This window comes from Salminus brasiliensis, chromosome 23 (assembly GCF_030463535.1).
Source record: "Salminus brasiliensis chromosome 23, fSalBra1.hap2, whole genome shotgun sequence".
Lineage (NCBI taxonomy): Eukaryota > Metazoa > Chordata > Actinopteri > Characiformes > Bryconidae > Salminus > Salminus brasiliensis.
Window position 1 is genome coordinate 25164734 of NC_132900.1, and position 16608 is coordinate 25181341.

At 43.7% G+C, this 16608-nt stretch overlaps 1 protein-coding gene across 5 annotated transcripts in view; it reads right to left on the reverse strand.

Annotated features, from left to right (window-relative positions):
* Positions 1-16608, reverse strand: part of dop1a (DOP1 leucine zipper like protein A) — a 32365-nt gene that overhangs the window by 3199 nt on the left and 12558 nt on the right. For all 5 annotated transcript variants that reach the window (XM_072669444.1, XM_072669445.1, XM_072669441.1 and 2 more), the window contains 19 exons: positions 13670-14162; positions 12605-12879; positions 12355-12507; positions 11800-11900; positions 11302-11573; positions 9074-11171; positions 8117-8228; positions 7674-7859; positions 6122-6247; positions 5456-5590; positions 4972-5027; positions 4430-4534; positions 3791-3857; positions 3152-3296; positions 2944-3023; positions 2404-2513; positions 1094-1243; positions 918-979; positions 592-744 (listed from right to left, as the gene is read on the reverse strand). In XM_072669444.1, coding sequence (XP_072525545.1) covers positions 592-744; positions 918-979; positions 1094-1243; positions 2404-2513; positions 2944-3023; positions 3152-3296; positions 3791-3857; positions 4430-4534; positions 4972-5027; positions 5456-5590; positions 6122-6247; positions 7674-7859; positions 8117-8228; positions 9074-11171; positions 11302-11573; positions 11800-11900; positions 12355-12507; positions 12605-12879; positions 13670-14162 — 4879 coding nt within the window. The remainder of the gene's footprint in view (positions 1-591; positions 745-917; positions 980-1093; positions 1244-2403; positions 2514-2943; positions 3024-3151; positions 3297-3790; positions 3858-4429; positions 4535-4971; positions 5028-5455; positions 5591-6121; positions 6248-7673; positions 7860-8116; positions 8229-9073; positions 11172-11301; positions 11574-11799; positions 11901-12354; positions 12508-12604; positions 12880-13669; positions 14163-16608) is intronic.

The following is a 16608-nucleotide window of genomic DNA, read 5'->3' on the forward strand; positions in this document are numbered from 1 at the left end:
TGGTGAGCTCATAAATAGCAAAGGGACTTATAGGCCAAGGAAGACCTCCACTGCTGATGGAAGAAGAATCCTCACCAATCTTCATAAAAATCTTCAGTTATCTAACTGACAGATCAGAGGCAGGTGTGCATGTTCCATAGACTACTATTCACAGAAGACGTCATGAACAGAAATACAGAGGCTACACTACATGATGCAAACCACAAAACCACCTAAGCAAGGGCCAGATTACAGAATTCTGGAAACAGGTCTTGTAAATAGAAGAGACCAAGATGATGCTGGCTATTGATGAGCTCATCAGTGCACTCTTTTTTCATAATGATATTTACCATGGCTGATTTTGGTGATCCTAAGCTTTGACGGTAGAACAGTGCACCATCACTCTTGTTTAAAGTGTTGAATAGAATGTTTCATCTTTAACTTTAAGCCTTTTGAAGACCAATTCACTTTCTATTCACTCACCTACTAACAGTAGCAGAAATCTTGACCATAGGTGCACAAGCTTTTGCATGCCTCTGTAGGTTTTTAATACATGGGGAACGTAAGTATGACCTAACTGCCTGAAACTGTATAAACCAAGTGAGTGTGTACCTTGGATGTCTGGTAGGTATTTCTGGTACTGGTCCACCTCACTGCTGTATATAGTGAAGGCGAGGCGTTTCAGCAGCATCGCTCTCTGCTCCAGCTCAGCGTCCCGATTGGTGAACAGATTCAGGGAGCTGCTCTGTGCTACCGCTACTCGTGCTGATGAGAGAGGAACACACAAACACATACACAACTGAACACACAAACTTATATACACAACACGATAACATATGTACTGATATACGAGAGCTAACAGACAGATCCAACAGACGTTTACTTAATAAATGGCAATATCATGTTCTGAAACGTATCAGCACACAGGACACACTCACTCATTAAATCTCTGAAGGTGGTCTTATCGTGAGTCATCAGATGGTCAATGATGGCTCTCCAGCTGAAAAAGACAAGAACAAAAAAAAGGTGGACCAATCAGAAGGGTCAAACCAGGGTCAAACCTCCCACTAAAGGTAACAAACTGAACCGATTGGCTCATATAGCTTCTGCTCACTGGCTGACGCATGAAGAATCCATCTGGAAGAAGGTGTGGTCCATGAACAGGTCGAAGGCTTCTTTCTTCCAGGCCCTGCGAGTGTACTGATAACCACTCAGGCTGCTCAGGAGCTGGATACACGCGCGGTAACTGGGAGCATTGTGGGCACTGGTATGGGAGAACAGCAGAACTGATTACGTTAAACACAAGCAAACATGTAGAACCTGGCTTTTTAAGAACTGATGCCATAATAAGAGCTAAAAAAAATGGCCCTGGCTAGAAAATGAGCGATACTTAAAGCAGCATTATGGGGAATTGGTATTTCTTGTTCCTACTGGCGGGAAATGGAGAGGCTGTGAAATACAGAACCATCACTGAAAGTAAAGGAAGTGGGGGGGGGCACTATACTTGTAAGTTCAGAAATGTGCTGAGTTCGATTAAAGGCAGGGCAGTGTTGGGAGCATTGCATGTGACAGGGAGAATATGTATGGGTTGGGTAATTGGCGATGTCAACTGGGGAAAAAACTATTGACTGACGAGATCCTCACGATGCTCAGAACAGCATACAGTGTATCACGATAGCAACATTTATCATAATGTAATAAATTTTTTTGCCCAAACCTACACCCAATATTACTACTCAAGTACACAGAGTTACGCAGTTCTTACAAGCATTGTCCTGCCTGCTTTACCAAACTTACATTACAGTGAAGTTAGCAGCATGCTGAGCCCAGAGCAGCAACGGTACAGACACTCTTCTCACCACTACAGTCAGTGAAGCATCTCAATAAGTTTGAAGCTGTTATTGTAAGGCATAAATACTACATAAAGCTGCTTTAATGTAAAGGAACATGGGCCTTAATACTAATGTGCCCTTTCTTAGTCTGTATCAGAGCCAATGGTGAAGGCTTGCCTACCAAAGATTTCTTTGGTTGCAAAAAAAAAAAAAAAAAAGTAACTAAATGCTGGCTTTAGTCTTACTGTGAACTTTTGTCAATGACTCTATACACTCCAAAAGCAAGGGGGTAACATGCTGGAAGAAATAGGTTATATCTGTTATATCCGGAACATGGACACAGATTTGTGTGGGCAAAACTTCTCTGCTAGAGCCCTTTTCTAACGTTTCTAATAATGGAAAAAAAGTGGAATTTTAGAATATTTCAAATTAGCATGAGCAAGAGGACCAGCTGTCTATGCAACTTTCGGACAGGCAGTGTAGATAAATGAAAAGAACAGAGAGAGAGAGAGAGAGAGAGAGAGAGAGAGAGAGAGAGAGAGAGAGAGAGAGAGAGAGAGAGAGAGAGAGAGGGTTTAGAAGAAGTGTGTACCTGTGGTTGCGGAGGTAAGGAACCACGTAGTGCATGATGTTGACCAGCAGGGGAATTACCCTCTCTTTCTCCTCGCTGAAGAAAACCATGTCCAGCAGGTGAGCCAACACCTGAAAAACACACCAAAACACACTGTAAATAAAAACAAACCAGTGGTGGCTCAATGGTTAGTGTACTAGATTGCTGACCCAGCCCAGGTTGCATGGAGGTATGGAACCACAGAGGTTTGGAACCATGTAGTGCATGATATTGACCACCAGGGATTGTACAACCACACCAAGACAGAAGGGTGGGGTGGGGTTGGGGGGCTGTGTGTTTGGCAAGATTCAAACATTTAAGAGGAGCAAGAGGAAGCATCAGAGAGATAGAAGAAGAGTATTCCAACGCTTGGGGGCCATGGCACTGAAGGATCTACCCCTCAAAATACAGTTAAATGGGTGGAACCACCAAGGGACCAGTGTCTGAAGTCCTACGCAGGCCTGAAGACACGTGTGAGCAGGAGCAAAGGCTTTGACAGCCTGTGTAACACTGTGAGTTTACCTCTGCTAGCAGTGTGAGGGCATGAACACTGTAGACTGACGGAGTGAAATTGGACGCCTCCATCACTGTGAGCATCAAATCTGAAACACACACACACACACACACACACACACACACACACACACACACATTAGTGAGAGACTCTCCACACGGTCATATGGTCATGCACCCATGCAAACATCCATTTATCCACAGCGTCCTCTCCTACCTTCCACATCTGTCTCTAAACTGGCCCCATCGACCACAATCTGCGGTGAAGGCTTCACCTCCAGGTTCCTCCTCAGCCAAGTGGTCTGCTCCAGAGAAGATCCTGCTATGGTGCCGATCGCCTCCACTATCTTGTGGGTCACGTCCTTAAAAAAAAACAAAAAACAGTGGAAAACAGAGAATGTTAGTGTAGAAAATAAGGCAGATGGTTTACAGATTTTATGCTGGAAATTATCTGACTTATTACGACAATACGGGTGATGGAAACGGCATAAATCAGAAAATCTATTTTAGTGAATAAACTACTTGTAGTTATTAAAAATGTTACATTAAACAATAATGGATTTTATTTAAAGAAGCTAAAAAAGCTAAACACTCTGTGGCTGAGAAATGTTTCTGAATCTGGTGTGAGAATCTTTACACAATCTTTTGTTTTAATTCATGTTGCAAAGATGTGCTCCAACATAAAATGAGCAAAATGATAATAAACATGATAATTTTGTGCCCAATCACAATTCAGAAAACTACCAGGAGTAAATAAATACAACATGCCCAGCTGTAACGATCCGCAGCACACACAGAAGCAGTCTGTGTGAAGCAGGTCTCAGTATGAGCTGATAAGCTGATGGGCTGTTCTCACCTGCAGCTCCCGCTGGTCTTTCTTGCTCTCCAGGGTGGGATTCTTCAGGATGAACTCGTTCAAAACACTAAAACAAACCATAGAGAAGCAGTCAAAAAACAGTGAGCTCACATTCACAGTTCCTCAATATCTTAAAACTACTAACAAAGAATGTTGTGTAAAAGAAAAAAATAAAGCATATGATCTATTTCAGAATGATACCTAACAATCTAATCCCCAAACCAGTAACAATTGAGGAAAAGCTAAAGATTAACTTACAATATGAAGTCAATATAGTTTTTTTTATTGGTCCAGCTGGCATATTTAAATAATGTAAAAATATGTAAATAAATAAATAAATAAATAAATAATGACAGGTGGATTTGCTTTTGTCCTGACAGGGACAATAAGTGTACAAAATAAGTATCTACAGTACAGTAAAGGCATTTTAGGCAATTAAGCACATAATTTAAGCCATTTACTTCAATAATAGGAGAGTTTTTACTGTAAAAACATTAGAACAGTTGCAGGTAAACAATTAGACAGTACAACATAAGACGTTCTCATATAGCAGAAAGTAGATGATATCCTGCATATGACATCTTGATCTAAATAATAATAAAATAAATATTTTTTTTAATTTAAGTTCATGCGTAGTACCCAAGGATGAGGAACTGTCCTGGTGCTGGAAGGCCCAGCTGCACTGAATCCTTCAGTAGCGCGAGCAGTGAGGGCCAACTGTCCACCAAACTAGACACTGGAATCCTGTGGCAGATAAGAGAGAGAAAAAGAAATGTTCCTGCATATCATACCATACTATCATACATCCCACCATTACACTGAATATAGCACTGAATCATTTCTTAGACCAAGATTGCGTCCTAGAGCGGTAGAGCTGAGATAAGTGATGGATGATGAGCTGGTTAACTGATAGCATTTCAATTATTGATAGATTTGGGTGTCTTCACACCTTCTTTCACATCTTCTAAACCAAAACTGTAGATGTGAAAGCACCCTAAATCTAAAAATGTGGTCAATTCAGTAAATAGTCGAACTGACATTATGCCGATGTCAGACATGCGCCCCTCTACAAACCACGCAGCCCACGTGGGTGATGGCAATTTCCTTGGTTTAGACCTTATTCCAGACTGTAAGTGTAAACTGCACTGAAACAAATCCTCAAACCAGTCCGAATGACTCACCTCTGCACGTAGGCGTAGAAAAACTGAAGCATACAAACTTCTAGAGACAGGTGCTTCTGTGAAGAGACAGAGAAAACTGCAGTGAGGAAGGGTTTACTGGAAACGGCAGCGTCATAGCTGCAGGACTCCCTGACGACAAGCTGTCAAAGGGCCCATCATCTGAAAAATCATTGCATTTACATACATCCTACTATTAAACCCAGAGATGCATAGCCCCGTCCGTTTACACAAAAGTTCGAAACAGTGTTTCAGTTCGGAATGCTTACTGAATTAGTCCATGTACAGCTGAGCCAATCAGAACTGAATTAATTTACATACTGATTATATAATGTGTCTTAAAGGCAAAAAAATTCAGGTTTGTTTAATTCTAAGAGATGAAGAGAGGCTAAAAAATGGTCAAGAAAAAAAATACATGCCTTGCGTATTTATATTGATTATTATCATTATTATTATTACTACTACTATTATTAATCAATTAAAACACCTTCTCTTTTGCGATGGCTGGTGGCTGTTTTAGGACTTCCTTCACAGTCTGCATTACAGTCTCGGTACGCATGGCGTTCACCGACCGCACCAAATCCACCAGCAAGAGCTGCTCCTCACTGGCTGTGGGAATCACCTATAATACACACACACACACACACACACACACACACACACACACACACACACACACACACACAAAAGTGAGTACTATCACAGACAATCCATCCCCTACAACACTAGGGCTCCATCATAGCTTGATCTTTTAAATAAATAAAGTGGAACCTGAAGCATAAGGTCACCTAGAGATGAGCGATATTATTTCAATCTACTCTATTAATCATTTGCTAGTTCTGAGCCTCGTTGGACTGCTGATATCGAAGGGAATCTACACAGTACTGTAAACATTACTACACTGAACGCTCACTTCCAGAAAGGAAACATACTGCTGGTTTATATTGTCTAGAACAGCATACCATGATATTACCATGCTGTTATACTGTTTAGCAGTTTCAGAGATCTATCTGTCAGTTAATGGAACTACCAGTATATCACAGGGTACTAAACACATCACTAAAACTGAACACAGGTATCTGATATATTGATGATATCTGTAAATCAAATCCATGTACACAGAGACCGGGTGCACTCTCCATATGCGTTGTACCTTATTCCTGGCAGGTGTTTTGACCTGTTTCCTTTCGTTCCAGACGTAAGCGATGGCAGCCATGAAGTGTGTTCCGTGGTTCATGGAAATCGGCCCAAGGAGCTCCAGGATCTGCTGCCTCAGATTCTAGAGGAAGTCACATACATAATTCACAAATCCTCCATCAGAATCACTGATGAGTACAAGTACTAATCAAAAAGGATGTAATATATTTTTTTAATAATGATAATGATTTTATTTAGTAGCTAGAATTAATAATTATGAATGACATATGAATTGTTTATTAATGACTAATGTCATACTGGTCATGTATTTATTATCCATGCCAATATTAGCTACTTATTATAATAATCTGTATCAAATAATAATAATAATAATATAATAATATAAATCAAATTACTTCCACTATTGCAGTTTTAATTATTTGAATGATATGCACATTGTTTGGTATTCCACTAAAAAAAACAGTAATGTGAAATAAGAATATGTGAAGAATAATTCACAATAATACACATTTTAAACCTGTTTCTGTCTCTTTTTTTGAATGTGTATTTACATAATGATTATATAACCATGACTCACATTCGCACACACTTCAGTTTTACAGGCGTCAGGCGCCAGAGGTGTCCAAAACAATAATCAAACTCACAATAAGAGCCTCTGACTCACAGTCTTACCATGTTGACATTTAACAGCATTTTATTTTCCTTCTGCTAAAACCTTTCCCATAGGCTGTCTCACAAGCAAGCATCTCCGGGTTGTAAACCTCTGTTTTATGAAACAGCTGTTTTTCCATATGAAAGTTTGTAACTTGATAACTCTACTACAGAGTGGAACTGACTGCATTCAGTGTTCTCTAAAATACATGCATTTAAACAATCTGTGGTTTTGTTGACAACATGTTTTTAATATATAAGAATGTACAATAATTCATAATACTGATTCCAAAACAATAGTAATAAGGATAATTATAAATTCCTAGTTGTAAATGTAGGACCTGGAATGTGGAGATTTTTCAAAATCTCTGCACAATTAAATGGTTAAGATGTGAACAAAGTCATTCAGAGTGGTTTGAGGTGAAACTGCACAGACTTGGATCAAAGGCAGCAATGTCTACAACTAATATAGCCATTTTATTTTCTATCCAAACCCAACAAAGACCCTACATGTGTCATCTGACTTTTATCATGTCAAACCCCAACAAAATTAGTTTTCTGTGGGGACTACTTTTTACCACATAACACCCTTTTTTATTCATGTAATCCTCCACCATTATAACGATATGCGACTTTAATATCATGTTTTAGACCCTAAATCTTCTCGAACATCAGGCAACACACTTATGAAAACTTTCTCTGAGGGAGTCTTTAGAGGTTTTGGTATCTGGTCCCATTCAATTCCATCATGTTTCTCCAGAATGGAACAATTCACATCAACCCTACTCTGAATGACTTTGTTCACATCTTAACCATTTAATTATGCAGAGATGTAGGAAAAAAAAAACAGAGGAACTCCCCTTTATGAGGAGCAGTCCAGATGAGTTTCTCCTCACCTTGGTGGAGCCCAGGTTGATGTTGGAGCTGGAGCAGGCGGCAGCAGCACCAGCAGGTCGGTCAGAGCTGTCTGCCAGGTACAGCACACTCCAGAGCAGAGTGACCGAAGACATGATGGTGTGCAGGATGGAGAGGATACCTGCACGAGCCTCCGCCAAGTGCTTCTGGTCCACACTCACCTGGAGCTGTATGGGATAAGGTGCAGAACACACACGATACCAAACGCAACCATACAAACATAAGTAATGCGCTTATTGAATACACTTATACAAAAAAATAAAAAATAAAATAAACAAATTTAAAATTTCAATATTTTTATAGGCTCAAAATATATATTATCTCAATTAAAAACAAATATGTACGTAGAGAGTCATTCCATTTACAGGGGACTTTCTGGACAGGCAGCTGCACAAAAAAAAAGAAAAAGATATGGCGCCCTCACCTGGTGGTACTGTGACGATGGGTCCAGCAGGCAGTAGTGGATGATGGCCGTTACTCCCTCCAGTACAGTAAGAATGAGGTCAGGTGGGATACACAGCGCCATCCACTGGGGCCTGAGAATATAGCACAAGCACATCCACACATTATGGTTTGAGACATGCATATTACTGATGTGTTGAAATATTGTTATATGGGCAGATACTGTATGTGTATACACACAGTACCAGTCAAAAGTTGGGACACATCTGGTTGAATGCTGATCATCATCAGGGGTTTCCACCATAGTTGTTGTGGCTGGGGGGGGGGGGGGGGGGGGGTGTTTGGTCTAGCTAAATGAGCGAATGATTATTTATTAATGTAGACTAACATACTGTAGCTGCATGGTTTGAGAGGTACTGTATTTCAACCCTCACACATATATATTGCCACAGTCCTGCAACTGAGACCTACTTTAAAAACCCTTGCCACAACATCCTAAGCATGTTCATTAGATGTTTAACACTTCAGAATAGCAGATTATCAGAAATAAATAATAAACTATTACGAACACCATGGACAGCTAAAGTATCAACTGCAGTTAGATACTGCCATCTTGTGGAAAACAGAGGCACTAGAGTTTGAAAAATTTTGGAATCACATTTGTGGTTATTTTATAATAATGCATCTTTAAATACTCTACACAACAAAAATAGCTTTAGGTGTTAAGGTCAATATTGCAAGTATTTTGGCAATAATAAGAAGATATTCAATAATAATATGTCTATATGCATCTATATTTATTATTTGTTATTGATTTAAGTGTGTTCTCTGTAGAGGTATGAATATTTTAAACATTAAAGCAACATTACAGGAGAAGTTAACCATTTTGGAGCATTTCTATTCAGATTCTGAATATGTCAAAAAGTAAAAACAGCAAAAATGGAGGTGCAAGGTTTTTGCATGACGATAGGGGGCATACCTGGAGTCTATGAGTCCAGTCTCATAGCGGTACTGCTGGATGAGGTTGTCTAAGTTCCTGCATAGCTGCAAAGTGACCGACGCCACCACGCGGCGCAGCACCCGGCCCATGTAGGGCAGCGTGGCCGTGATGAGGCTGATCCACTGTGGATGCATCTTGCAGGCATGGTGCTGGTGCAGCGCTCGAATCACTGCGCACAGGAACATGCCCTGCGCTGTGATTGGCTGTCCTGGTAGGTACTGCAGCGATGCCATCGGCTGCTGAGGGTTCACATGCTCCACTTCCCCACCCAGCAGTTCAAAACCACCACCACTGGCCCCGCCTCCACTGGCTCCATTCGCGCCAGCCCCTGCACCCTGAAGCCCTGCCTCCCCACCGTCATCGTTCGGCACCAGCACATGGTGCTCCAGCACCACCAGGCTTTGCAGAAGCCTCAATAGCTGTGACTGCACAGCGCTGCATCCATCCAGCTGGTCCTCGGACAGGTTGATGATGCTTTCTTCGGTCATCCCTTCCTCCACGGCAGCCACGTTACAGCCTCGTACCCGCTGCTCGTGCCACTTTTGTGCGCTGAAAATAGAGGAGAGTAGACAGTGCAGTGCTACCTTCTGAACCTTGCACTTAGACAGCACGTCGCTGATGAAACTGGCGAACCCTTTGGCCGAGCCGCCGGTCACTTTGGCCAACTCGCAGAAGAGTAGAGTAAGCACCTCCACACTGGTCAGCTGCATGGCCCGGTTCCCCGCTAAATCTTGTGTCATGGCTGCCACGTGGGCTGAGTAATAGCTCCGTAGGAAGTAGAGGCAGAGCGAGATGACAATTTCCAGGTACATGGCACTGCGGAAGGAGTGCGAGTGTGAATCTTGTGGAATCGGGCAGTAGAAGTCTTTGCCCATGACGGAGACGCGATGGCGTGCCAGAAGGTTCTGCAACAGAGAAAGCTGTGGGGTGTAGGTATTGTTGATACTGGTGGTGCTGATGGCGCTAACGAAGCCAGCTGGAGCTGTCCGCAGCATGGCAGCTATAGCCGAGAGAGCGTGTAGGGTACGAGAGGAGTCATAGAGCTGAAGGTAGAGCAAGACGTGCTGGTAAAGTGGGTGGACGTTGAAGCGGGTAGGGGACGTGGAAGAACGCGATGCACTGGGGACTCCAGAAGCTCCACCGCTAGGTGATCCAACGTCACTCTCGATCTCTGACACCTCACCTTCCCCACAGCTGTACCAGTTTTCCAGGTCCAGGCTGTCCCCAAAAAAGATGCTGGGAGGTCGGTTCTTCTCTGCCTGGCTGGCCTTCCGTCTCTCTTCCTCTTTTCTCTTGGACTTCTTGACCTTAGGCTTGGCGCCTGGTGATTTGTCAGCCAGCCTTTCCATTATTTTCCCCTTGAGGCTGAGCTGGGTGCTGCTGTGGCTGCGTTTGCGGCCCTGGGGGTCATCCGGACGCAAGCCTTGATCTGGTGTGCCACGTCCACTGCTGTCCGGAAGCGTGATGATGGACGGAGACGAGCTGTGCCGGGTCATCCCTTCACGAGGCTCATCATCCACCATGTCTGAGGACGCCACAGACAGAAACTCTAACGTGCCTCCAGCTACAAGTTCAGGTAACGTTAATGGCTGGGTACCAGGGAATGGCCCTAGATTGACTTGCGGTTCGGCAGACACGTCCAAAGAGGAGTTTGAGCTGTCTGAGTCCGTCTGAGGCCAGGTCTCTGGAGGTGAGGGAGTCCCCACTGAATTTTCCTCCACCATCTGTGCCACTCTGTCCACCAGCTCTGCGAGAACCTCAGAAACCGACCTGTCTGGAGGTTCCTCCTCCAGAGAACCGGTCTGATCCACAGCGGTAGCGCTACCATCTACCTCATCAAAGCTGCCGTTGTCTATGGTGGAGGACTGGGAGCCACTGGAATCAGAGCTCTGGGGCTCCCCCTGCTGATCTGGAGGTTGATATTCTCCACAGAGCTGAAGGTTCTCGCTGCTAAGGCTCAACAATGACAGACTGTCGCTTAAAGGGTTGACCGTCAAGCTGAAAGGCTCCATATCGTCTAGAGGAAGGCCTCTGGTCTGTACCACCCTAAGGGTGTCCCCAGATAGTCGACAGTAGGCTGGAAGACATGTGATATCATTTAAATAATGGAACAGAAACAACAAGAACTACTAAAGCTCAGTTTGGTGTGCAGTAAACTGTAGGAATGTGGTTTAGGCAACTGTTTTAACACGAAAATGAACACTCACTTTCAGAACTTGCTGTGTCTCCCATACAGGTTGGCTCAGGAGGCTCTGGTTCGGCGTCTGGCGGGTTGGGGAAAGCCCGGGCCCAGTGGCGCTGGGCCTGTACACGCTGGATAGACACACGGTGGGTTTTAGGGTGCAGCAGCAGCAACAGGAGTGGCTCCAAAACCCGGGCAATATCGTGCCTTTGCAAAACCTGATTGAGCCAGGCCCTACCCACTGCACTCGCCGAACCATCCCAGTAACTCAGACTGTCCAACATGATGAAGAGGGACCTGCCGTGTTTGAATACGGGAGAATTTAGCAATAAAAGCTGCACATTTAAGTGACTTTCATGCAAATTGATTGATAACAAAACAACAGCTTTTCTACTTTAATAATCACAGTGGGTCACATTTATATAACCAAACATATGTTTGTGATAACTTGCCTTTTGTCATTTGGACAACTGTATGCTCTTTGTCTGTAGAAACTTATCTATATATGTAAATAAGACATTACCTGTCAAAGGTGCGGCTGAATGGGGACGACTTGGTGATGTTTAGGTCTCTGGTGAGATGCCACAGAACAGAGAACTTCACATGGGCCTCCAAGCGGATCCTCTGAGTGGGTGAACCGGCACATAAGAGCCATTTAGAAGTGTAAATGTACAACAACAATGTAAAATAGGACAATGACAATCCAGAGTAGTTATTGATGTGGCTACATGTAAACATGAGTTTTTTTTGCTTAAAGCTGGACTATGCTCTTCTAGCGACCTATGTGTCGGAAGAGGCATGCGCCAGTTTTTATCCTTTATCCTGCTCTATAGTTTGGTAATGTGGGGCTGGCACTGGGGATCGTGACCTTAAGTTTAGTGACAGAGCATCCTGTTCTACTGGCAGTGCCTTTTATGGAAATTCTACAAGCTGTTTGTGCATTTGAATCTCTGTGTCAGTGTCTGTGAGGTACACCCTCATCCAGTTGAATTCACTAATATATGTGATATATGTGTGTGTATATATATATATATATATCCATGTGTGTGTGTGTGTGTGTGTGTGTGTGTGTGCACACCTTGTCGCGGTGCATGAGCTGCTGGCTGATTACGTCCTCACAGATACTGGATGAGGGAACCAGATTGTGGAGCTGGTAGAAGAGCTCCACACTGCGCTGATGATGCTGAGGGGTGGACTCCCCTAACTGTTCCCAAAGAATCAGTGCCACACTCTACAGGGGGCAACAGAGAACAAAATAGCAACAACATGAGAAGTGCAGAGATGCAGAGAGAGAAAGAAAGAGGGATGGACAGAAAGAAAATCAGCACCTTAAAGAAATTCGTTTTCTCAGCGATATATTTTATGATGCCCTGGGTGAGAGGAGGTCTGATCACCACAGCAACACGCCCCTGGCTGGGACTCATTGGCTGGCCGGAGTTGGGACTGCCCACACGCTCGGCCGTCACCATAGCAACGGACTGCGTGAGGCCTACCAAGTCCATCACCAGAGAGATGGCAACGGCCTTGATGCTGAAGTCTGTCGCTGAGCAACAGGCGTCCATCAGAGTCTGCAGCCAAAGTGGTGGAAGCACACGCTCACCGTCTGAAAGAGATCACACACACACACACACACACACACACACACACACACACACACACACACACACACACACACACACACACACACACGGTTTAAAGCAGCACTATAAGAGCACAAGCATTTGTTGACAAGCTCAGAGATACAGAACTGTTTCAAGTTGCAATAACAGAAATCCTGCTCTCCCTATTACAGTCAGTGTAGCATCAACATAATTCCGAAGCTGCTATTTTAAGATAAAATTTAGATTTTATCTTTAAATTAAAGTTTGATTGGAGTGGCTGGAACACTCTGCTGAAACAGGGGTTCAAATGCACACAACGCTTGCAGAATGTCTATAGAAGGCACTACCAAAAGAACAGGATGCTCTGGAGCAGCCTCACATAAACCTAATGTCATGATACCCAGTGCCAAGTATCTGCTAGAGATGTATAAAGCCCCACATCACTGAGCTGTAGAGCGGTGGTAAGGCATTCTCTGGAGAGATGGCGTGCCATCCAGTACCTTTGGGACAAGCCACACTAATGCTCCATTGGGTAAATGCAAATCCTCACAGCAATGTTCTAGAGGAAAGCCTTAAAGCAAGTAGAAAAATTGAATGCAGCAAAAGGGGGAACAAACTTCCTTTAAATACTCTTGATTTTGGAAGAAACAGTGTTAACAAGTTCTTAAACTAAAAAATGTGCTCTTTAATTGTCTATATTGTTTCTATATATAGAAACAATATAATATTTCTCTATACTTCTCTCTCTATATTTCCACTCTCCAGACTCTCCAGAGTCCAGCATGCTCTCACCTGCGTGCTCTTCCCTGGCAGAAGAGGACTTCAGGTTGCCCTCTGCAACGTACACAGGGAAACTGGAGCACTCCAGAAACAGCTGACAGGCTGCAGTGAATGCAGCTGCACAGTCTTTCTGCTCGGATACGCACTCCCTCTCCTCCGGCCCTGCCACTCTTAGTGTGTCCATCCGTGAGTCAACGCCGTCTCCCGGGGCGATGTACAGCTTCACCAGGCTGGACAGAAAGTGCTGGAAGTGCTCCAGGCAGCGCTGCATTACTGGCGTGTCCTGTGGTTTGCTGTGAGGGGCAGAGGGCCCTTTGGGTTTGGTTCGGACTGGCCCGGGGTCATCGCCCTCTGTAAGCCGAGCAGGGTCTGCCTGCTGCCCATTTTCCGCCTGGTACTGAACGAAGTCGGAGAAGCCACTCTCAGAAGAACGGCTGCTGGGGGCATTCTCCCGGTCCTCAAACACCTCTTCGTTGACTGGAACCTCCAGTGTTGTAGGGAGAGCCTGGTACAGGGTGAGAGAAACAGAAAAAAGAAATTACATAATAATAATAATAATAATAATAATACCAACAACATCAATAATAAGCAAATATCTGTACATGTTTTTGCAATTTCTGTGGTATGTAAACAGGGAACCACGATATATCACCACAAGTATCGGGACACCTGTTCAACTCATCTTTATACCCCTCTAGTCCACGCCTAGCGCACATGCAAAATGACATACCGGCCCATTCCTATACAATTCCCATATCTGCATGTCCCTAAATACATATATATATATATATATGATTTGGGCTTTTTTTTTGACATCACAAGAGAACCCCAGCAGCCCATTACACTTTTTTCTGACCTGGCACCAAGTCGCTCGCTGTCTTCACACGCAGAATGAAAACCCACCTCTTCCGACAGCACTTGGGCGAAGAGTAGAGTACTATGGTCTTCTTATTGACTTGTGTTTAGTAGTATATAAGCGGTAGTATATAATAAGAGGTGAATTTTTAGTCTATTCAAACTAGCTGAGGTTATTTTTGAACTAACAGTAAAGCACTTTTGTAAGTCGCTCTGGATAAATGCATAAATGGAAATAAACATAAATGGTCTAAACTGACTTACATTTACCAATGAAGGGCCTATATCCTATGTTTATCTTCTCTCGTTTCTTTGCATTTGCCAAGAACGTCCTTTAACTAAGACTATGTTTTTCCATTTTTTCACTGGGAACTTAGCAAGATAGCTAAGCGCTCTCAGTGTACTGCGTTCTGAAAATTGACCATCTTGAGAGATCCAGCCAATATAAAGCAAATGGGATCAGTGTAACCCACTTCATTTATTGTTAATGACGCAATGAGGTGCATCAAGTTCCACTCCGGTCTGACGATGCCCCTGTTCCTCACAAGCAAGCCCAGCTGCTGCCCTATCTCTGCTCAACCGCTCCCACAATGCACTGCAGCCCTTTCCACCTAGCCTTGATCCCAGCAGGCTTGTGAACAGACACCCAGGGCACCACACTTCAATGGTTCCCAGCATGTAGCCCTGAGGCACCCCAGTGCTGGACTCAGATGGTAGCAAGGCTCGGGGCGGCTCTGAGGGGGTTTGGAGCGTTTTCACAGAGGCTGGATGGTGCGTAGAGAGGCTTTACGCTCCAGTGGAGTGGAGCGCCCCCTGGGGGACTGAGATTTCGCTTGGCCTCCGTAGAGACGGAGGAGCGCAGCTGAGCGCGAATCACTCAGCCCCACTGCCTCTGTGCCCTGGCACCACCAGGGAGTCTGGCATGGCTTACTGCACACACACACACAGCGACTCAGTCAGGTAGCGGACAGGCCACAGCACATGTACCCTCACACACTCCAGTCAAAGGGCAATGAGCGAGGGCCCTGGACCATCCTGCCTAGCGCAGGGTAGCTGGGGTGGAAGCATGCAACCGGACGCATCAGCCAGAGGGTTGTTTGTAGGCCAGAACCCATAAGGAATAGCACGAACAGGCCTAACAGGCCAGGCTTATACTGCTGGGACTGATCTCAGCAGGACAAAGCCGATAAAAGTGGACATGGTAACACTCATACAAAGTTCAGTTCAGTTTGAGCTACAGTCAGAAAACAAAGGCCTGTTTTCAAAAGCACTGTGGTAGAAATAATCCCAGCCTATTTCTAATAAACGACCAAACAACCACCACAGATCTAAAGTTTTGCACATTAGAGTGACGGATAAACGTTAAGCCCCACACTACAGCAATTCTGGCACAACATGCTTCAGGCTCGATTCACAACAAAGCTGAACTAGACAAAGCTCATCTCAAAAGGCTGAGAATTAGGTTTGAACCCTAGCTGCCCCATGTGTCGTCCACGGCTGAAGAACCACTGGACAAAAGAGAGTGAACTGCTTGCAGAACTCAAGCAATTAAAGCACAACAAAAACAGGGTAGGGCATCTGTACAATGATCATGCTTCTGCATAGCTAGAACATATACAATATAGACAAAAGTATTGGGACATACTGCTCATTTAATGTATCTTCCAAAATCAAAGGTAATAAATTGTTGAAGTAACCACCTCTACTGTCTCTAAAAGATATATAGATATAGATTTCAATTATACATTCTTATACATATATATCATTATTTACAGTGAAAGTGTGCCCCATTTAACTTATTTCTGTTTTAACCTATCCACCAGCAATGGGTGCAACTTAAAGTAGCCAAATGTCTTAATTAGAAAGAGCGTCCACAAAACATGTGGATATTTAATCCTAATGTGAACAATATCGGGGGATGGAGGTAATAAAACTAAACAAATAAAACTGAGAAAGAATGTCATTAATAGAAATAGGAAAAAGTTAGGAGACCCCCAAATTGAAAATAGTTAGAATTAGAATCAGGTGCAGACAACTGAAACATCATTAGGGAGGATTCTGAAGGAACCTGTCCTATTTAAACCTCACACATTTAG